This window comes from Nematolebias whitei, chromosome 16, assembly GCF_014905685.2.
Source record: "Nematolebias whitei isolate Nwh7 chromosome 16, NemWhi1, whole genome shotgun sequence".
Taxonomy (NCBI): domain Eukaryota; kingdom Metazoa; phylum Chordata; class Actinopteri; order Cyprinodontiformes; family Rivulidae; genus Nematolebias; species Nematolebias whitei.
In genome coordinates, this window is record NC_056513.1 from 26,813,050 (window position 1) to 26,820,309 (window position 7,260).

At 40.2% G+C, this 7,260-nt stretch overlaps 1 protein-coding gene across 1 annotated transcript in view; it reads right to left on the reverse strand.

Annotated features, from left to right (window-relative positions):
• Positions 1–1,980: 1,980 nt before the first annotated feature.
• LOC119422463 (cytochrome P450 3A40) overlaps positions 1,981–7,260 on the reverse strand; it is a 6,562-nt gene continuing 1,282 nt past the window's right edge. Inside the window, exons 2-13 of the mRNA XM_037689837.1 lie at positions 7,130–7,218; positions 6,312–6,364; positions 6,051–6,150; positions 5,852–5,965; positions 5,678–5,766; positions 5,449–5,597; positions 3,653–3,780; positions 3,492–3,567; positions 3,250–3,410; positions 2,895–3,121; positions 2,609–2,771; positions 1,981–2,250 (exon numbers count right to left, since the gene is read on the reverse strand). Coding sequence (XP_037545765.1) covers positions 2,161–2,250; positions 2,609–2,771; positions 2,895–3,121; positions 3,250–3,410; positions 3,492–3,567; positions 3,653–3,780; positions 5,449–5,597; positions 5,678–5,766; positions 5,852–5,965; positions 6,051–6,150; positions 6,312–6,364; positions 7,130–7,218 — 1,439 coding nt within the window. The 3' untranslated portion in view covers positions 1,981–2,160. The remainder of the gene's footprint in view (positions 2,251–2,608; positions 2,772–2,894; positions 3,122–3,249; positions 3,411–3,491; positions 3,568–3,652; positions 3,781–5,448; positions 5,598–5,677; positions 5,767–5,851; positions 5,966–6,050; positions 6,151–6,311; positions 6,365–7,129; positions 7,219–7,260) is intronic.

Below are 7,260 nucleotides of genomic sequence, written 5' to 3' on the forward strand. Positions count from 1 at the left end.
CACACCTCTGGAGTCAACCTGATTCAAGATGGCCGCCACATAAATCTGCCAGTGTTTTCCAGATATTGAGCTACAAGTTGGTGTGGTTGTGGCTAACAGCTCACATGGGATCTTGACATTAACTGCTGGAGTCAACTCTGTCTTTCTGTTAGCAAAATATCTCATAAACCACAAGGTTGATTTGAATAAAACTAAAAATCACAGTCCACCCTTTTCTGAGCCCACTCCTTGTTTTGCTCATGGGTGAGGGAAGAATGGAGCGCAAGATTGACAAGTGGGTTGATGCAGCATCTGCAGTACTGCAGACTCTGTGCCGGTCCGTTGTGGTGAAGAGGGAGCTGAGCTGTAAGGCAAAGCTCTCTGTTTACAGGTCAGTCTACGTTCCTACCTTCACCTATGGTCACGAGCTCTGGGTAGTGACCAAAAGAATGAGATCGTGGATACAGGCGGGTGAAATGTGTTTCCTCTGCAGGGTAGCTGGACTCTCCCTTACAGACAGGGTGAGAAGTTCAGTTATCCAGGACAGACTCAGAGTAGAACCTCTGCTCCTCCACATCGAGAGGAGCCAGCTGAGGTGGTTCGGACATCTGGTAAGGATGTTTCCTGGGTGCCTCCCTAGGGAGGTGCTTTGGGCATGTCCGACTGGGAGGAGACCCCGGGGAAGACCCAGGACATGGTAGAGAGACTATGTCTCTTGGTTGGCCTGGGAACACCTTGGGGTGGTTCCCTGCTCATGACCCCAGACCCAACTGTGGATGAAGCGGAAGATAACGGATGGATGATTGGATGGATGGATGATTGGATGGAAAAAACAAAGTCATACTACGTGCATCTACAACTGATGACCTTTTGAAATCAGCTCAATTTAATTTAGCTGCCATACCCAATTTACTCTGAAAACATAAAACAACTTTTTTCTTCTTCTTCTTTCGGCTGCTCCCTTCTTCAGGGGTCGCCACAGCGAACTTACTCGCATGAAGACTTGGCAATTATTTTTATGCCGGATGTCCTTCCTGACACAACCACAGACACCGAGCTACCACAGCCCTCTGTGTGGAGCAGAGAGCTGCTGTCTAGGGCGCCCGGGGGAGCAGATGGTGGGGGTTAAGGGCCTTGCTCAAGGGTCCAGAGTGGGGCAAATGAGGGTGGAGGCAGGTGTACCAATCCCATCCACATTGTCGGTATCGGGAGTTGAACCAGCAATCTTCCAATCACAAGCACACGTCTCAAAAATACAAACATAAAATAACTATGATTTAGTGAATTTTACCAATGTTGAGCTAAACTTTGACGTGGTACGAGCGGAGTTATTCACAACACATCCTCTGAGCGCTAATATCTCTGTTTAAAACTTCAGCTCTTAAGGCAGCAGGCATTCATTCAAAAAGATTTAGGTTTTTATTATTAAAAAAAAACACATTTTCAATAGGGTTGTGTTGAAATTTGTGTGCCATTTAATGACATTTTAAACGTTTTTATGTTTTGTGATCAGTAATTTGACGATGAACATTTTAAACCATACCTTTAAAATATTTAAACTTCTGGTAAAAGTACAAGGATGAATCATAAAACATGACTATATGTTATTAACAGCGTTTTATTAGAAGAAGGCAGGTCATCTTTACAGTCGTCGCTCACACAGAGCTTCTGAAATCCTGCCCGAACAAAATGAAACTCTTCTACTTGAAGAACTTTGAACCGTGACACATTCACTTTTTCAAATATGGATTCCCCAAAGACATATGTATGCAGATTTGCACATCTTTTGACAAAATATTGCACATTATTTCTCAAAACTACAAGAAAATCCCCTGAATAGTTACAGTGCAGCTTCCACAGTAAGAGTGATGTGTTAACTGTACCATTAACATTTGGGATGTTGTGCAAGAGCATTAAGATATATATATATATTTTTTAATATTTTTTCTTTTTTTATTAGATTTAGGTAAAAATAATAATGTGAACTCACACAGGAAACAAAACTTTTTTTTTATTGATAGTTCAGGTTTTAGAAAAGCTTCCTCTTTGTTCTGAGTCAATTGATACAAAGAGGGGCATAACTGTGCTGCCTGAATAAGAACCTGGCATTTTGTTTTTATACATGATAGATACGTGAACGTCATAAACAAGAACTATTGAGTTTGTTGTCTGTTTCTTTGTTCAGCAGGATTTTTCAGAGCGTGGCACCAGCTTCAGTTTGATGGGCCGTTTTGGCTGAAGTAGACCCTGGATGTCCAGCTCAAAGGGAATCTGGCAGGAAATTACATGAGTAGAGAACAAACAAAAAAAGTCAACAGTGAAGAAAGCAAAAATGACTTCTCCCTTGTATATTTTTCATATTTGAAACTACTGGAAAAACCTTATAAACCTGACACTTGGCCTTTTATCTACTTTACATTTCATAGAAATTAAGTATTAGCACATCAAGATCATATTACACTTTTGTTCAAAGTCCAACATCAGATAAAGGGTTTGGACCTTTGGACTGGCAGAGATAAATTTCACGACGTTATGTAACGTTCTAAATCACCATCCATGACTCGTGTTTGAATACTCGCTCTAAAGTAGGAGCACCAGTCTGTATAAAGATCCACATCTGTGCTCTCACCTCGGTCTCTTTACACACAGAGAAGCTGTACTGCTGCAGGATCTCCACCATTGCAAGTTTGATCATCACCAGAGCAAAGCGCATCCCAATGCAGTTTCTCGGCCCCGCTCCAAAAGGCATGTAGTAGTAGGGATCGATTTTGTCCTTGTTTTCCTTGCTGAACCTGATGGTACAAACGCAAAAATACGCATACGCAGTTGTGTTTGCGTTAAGCACAGATGTGCAAAAAAAAAAACAACTTGTGCAGTGGATTGCATTTATTTTCTTAAATTTGTTCTTTTTGTACCTCTCAGGTTTGAATTTCTCTGGTTCGGGCCACACTTCGGGGTCCCGGTGCATAGGCCATGTGGGCATCAGGACAACCATATTTTTTGGAATCACAAGGCCATTAATCTCCACAGTTGCCTTGGCAACACGTTCAAGGCGTGCAGCGATGGGGAAGAGTCGAAGGGACTCGTTGATGACGCTGTCCAGATACTCCATTTCCATCAAGGCCTGGTATTGAATCGGAGCCTACACAAACACAAGCACACCTGCATTCACGGCAGTGATGTATACATGTGCCTCACGAGTCCCCAAGTTCACAAAAACACATTTAGCTTTCTCCTTTCAAATGCTGTGTCTTCTCACTTTAACCATACCTTGTTTGGGAAGGTGGCATCAATCTCCTCCTGAAGTTTCTTCATGACCTCTGGGTTTGTTGCCAAATTGAAAGCCAAGAAAGTGAGAGTGCTGCTGGTTGTTTCATAACCAGCGAAAAGGAAAATCATGGACTGGGAAAGGATCTCATGATCGTTCAAACCTGTGACGATTGAAAGCATACAATATGGTTTGTAAGGCTTGAAGTTGTGTGCGTGTGTGTGTAGCTGGGTGTGTGCATCACCTTTGTCCTGCTGCACCTCACCGTGGTCGTTGTTTTTCTGAGAATCAATCATCAGCTGGAGGAAATCCACTCGACCCTACGAGATGAAATCTGATCATTTTTCTGAACCTACCGAGGCAAAGAAGTGAAAAGACTCAACAAAGACTCGCCTGCGGTTTTACCTGCTGCTTGCTTTTCTCACGATTGGACTTGATCTTTCGCAGAGAAGCATAAAAGAAGTCTGTCACAGATGTAGGGAAGAAGGAAAACTCGAGCTTTTCAAATAAGGGACCAACGATCGGGAAGAGGGCTGAAAATAAATAACACATGTATGACTACCAAAGACAAAACTGCAAACATATTCATATTCAGATAAGGTGTACTGTATTTTTGAGCTGCAGAAATGTATTGTTTATGGGTTTAACAATATTATGGTTAATGGTATAAGACACACATTTCAAAACAGTACATTTATTTAACCAGATTTTTGTCATTCGGTAGATTCTAGGGTTCCGCAGGGCTCAGTCTTAGGCCCACTCCTCTTCACGCTGTACCCGCTCCCTCTTGGGTCTAATTTTTAGAAATTTGGGGATCTTCTTTCATTGTTACATGGATGACACACAGATATACAGTATGTCCTGCTAAAGAAAAAGGACTCTAACTCTCTGGGCCCTCTGTTTTCATGTCTGGAGGACATAAAAGCCTGGATGGCTGTGAACTTCTTAAAGTTCAATAAGGGAAAGACTGAGGTGAGGGCCTTTGGAAGCTCCACCGAGACTCCCAATGTAGATGTTGGTTTCTTGGCCCAGTATATCAGGCCAACTATCTTGAGAACCGCTGTATAAATAAAGTTTTACTTACTTACTTACTATTACAAACCTAGGGGTCAAAGTTGATGCTAGTAGATTAGAAAATCACATGAGAGCAGTTGTTAAAACTATTTTTTTCTATTTGAGGCAGCTGGCTAAAGTAAAGCCGATTCTTTCTCAGCGGCATTTTGAAACAGTAGTTCACGCCTTTGTGACCACTCGGCTGAATGCACTGTATACAGGAATCAGTGATTCATGTATCTCTCAGCTTCAGAGGGTCCAGAATGCTGCTGCACGGCTTTTAACTGGCACACGAAAGTTTGACTACATTTCTCCAGTTTTAGCCTCCCTGCACTGGCTGCCCGCACATTTTATGATTCATTTCAAAATTATTTTATTTGCTTTTAAAGCTCTTAATGGATTTGCTCCACCCTATCTGTCCAAGTTACTACATCCATACACGCTCTCGATCCCTCAAGTCATGTGATCAGCTGCTCCTGAGCGTGCCGAGCTTTTGCTGTGTCAGCTCCTAAACTGTGGAACAACCTTCCCTTGGACATCAGACAGATCTCTTCCCGGTCTGTTTTTAAATCCCTTCTCAAAACCATCTCTTCCCCTTGGCCTTTGACACCATCTGTAATGTTGACTTTTAATTATTTTAATTGCTCTTTGCTATCTGACTGTATGATTGTTTTAGTATGTGTTCAGCACTTTGGTCTTGTGGGTGTTTAAAGTGCTCTATAAATAAAGCTGGTATTATATGGTATTCTTGTACATAGGTTTACAGTACTATGAGATTCTTGGGTCATCTCACAGGAAATCTGAGGACTGGGAGAACTCAGCTGTAAACCTATGAGCCTGTTGTGGTTTGATTTGCATCATGAGCCTGTTTCAGACGTTTTAACTTGAACGTTTTAGATCTTAAGCCACTTTTCATCTCCAGCTTTTTTAGGGATTTCACAATTTGTTGGTATGTACTCGAGGCCATTCAAAAAACAGAGTCCAGCTTTATGAGTATCAAATATTCAACATCTGAATATGCAAAAAAAAAAAAAGCTGCTTTGAAAGATACTTAAAAAAAATCCAATTGTTAGGGCAAACGTTTATAAGTCAGAATATTTATAAAGTTTAGAGATGTGCAACATTAGGCCTTTTAAAACATATTTTACCAACTGCAAGGAAGAGAGGGCTCAACAGGTCAAACTTCAGCATCTTCTTGATGTTTGTGACAAAAGGATCTGACGGGTTGTTGAGTGAGTCAATGTCCACACTGAAGGCTGTGCTGGTCACTATATCCATACTGTACGGGCCAAAGAAGCTGTAGATGCACACAGATTTGTTTAAAACACCATAAAGTGGTACATTTATACATTTGTCATCATTTGTAAGCGCTCTTACTCCTTCATCTCCAGTGGTTCATCCTCGTCTACCTTCTTTTTCATGCTGCCGACCAGGTTAGCGGAATGGCGCTTCATTATGTCAAACATCTGAAGCATAGACAACAAACACCATAAAAAGACACATCACCGGAGGAAATAAAAAGAGAACTTTTAGGGGGAGAGGTGGGCACACCTCTTTCAGTCTCCCTGAAGTGAAAGAAGGAGAAAGGACACTGCGGATCCTCCTCCACTGATCGTCCTCTGCTATAGACACGGCATCATACAGAGGTCCGTTCAGACGGAAGTTCTGCAACAATAAAACGCAGATGAACTCAAATGGAAGCCATAAGCCAGAGAGAATGAATGAGCTTTGCACTGCGGTGACTGCATACTCTGCGGTTGGTGAACAGAGAGTAGCACTCCTTAATTAGAATAGTTTTTATTATGGCGGGATCAGCAATACACATCACAGGCTGCCTGCCATCGTATATTCTGAGAAACACAAGAACATCAACAACAGAGGCAACGAGAATTAATGAGTCAGTGAAAATCCTTATAAAGTAAGCAATCAGCTCTTCTAGCTACGGCTGTTGTGGAAAGTGAAAAGAAGAAATAATATAAATCTGCAGAGTAGGAAAAAAAAGCCAACTTACCCCCAAACCTTCCCATATTTTTTAAAGCATTCTTCATCAAAGGCAAAGAATCCCTGGGTAGAAAAATAAAAATGTGCACATAAAAACACAAGTTCTTAAAATAAACATTAAAATATATATTTTAATAAACTGATTGTCCCGAACATTTTCAAATTTAACATCGTTTTCAGCATCCATACTATTATATTACGACATTTTTTTAATATTTCCTTTTTTTTTTATTTCAAGCTAACTGCCTCTGCCTACTTTGTGCTTTTACTATTTGTGCTATGACTTGTGGATTTTGTAATTTTAATACTTAAAAAAAAAAAATCCAACTTTATTTACAATAAAAATGTATTTATGCACATAAGCATCCTTTAATTCATGTAATAATGAAAAAAGCCCAACAGATAACAGCTATGGAAATGTGAACAAGATTTAAATAAGTTGTATTACACAAGTTAAAATTAACATGTTACTAAACATGTTAGATAAGACGTTCCAAAATAAAACCCTAATTATAACGTCAGGAAACCTGCACATTGTGTCATAGCTTTATGATTTCTTTTAGGGAGTTTTCAAGCAGTTTAGTTCTTAACAAATGCCAAACTTGTATTAAAGCTTCAGTTTACGCAGGTTAATTCCCTCATCAACCCCACTTCAACAATTTGTGTCAACTTTAAGTCAAAATGTTCTTGTTTTCAGCGCTTAAATATGTCATATAGCTCAGCATGTTCCCTTACCTTTTGATAGATGTATCAAAAAACACAGTTTTTGTATCGTTTATGGAAAAAAATGGAACTAATTCATGTATTAAAAAAGTTATATACACTTACCTTTCGATACTGCAGCAAAGTGCCAAATAAGGGAAGAGGTTTGGGGCCAGGAATGCCTAATTTTTTAAATGTCCCATAAGGCCAGTACACTGTAAAAAAAAAACTGTAGTTTTTACAGGAAAACTCTGGCA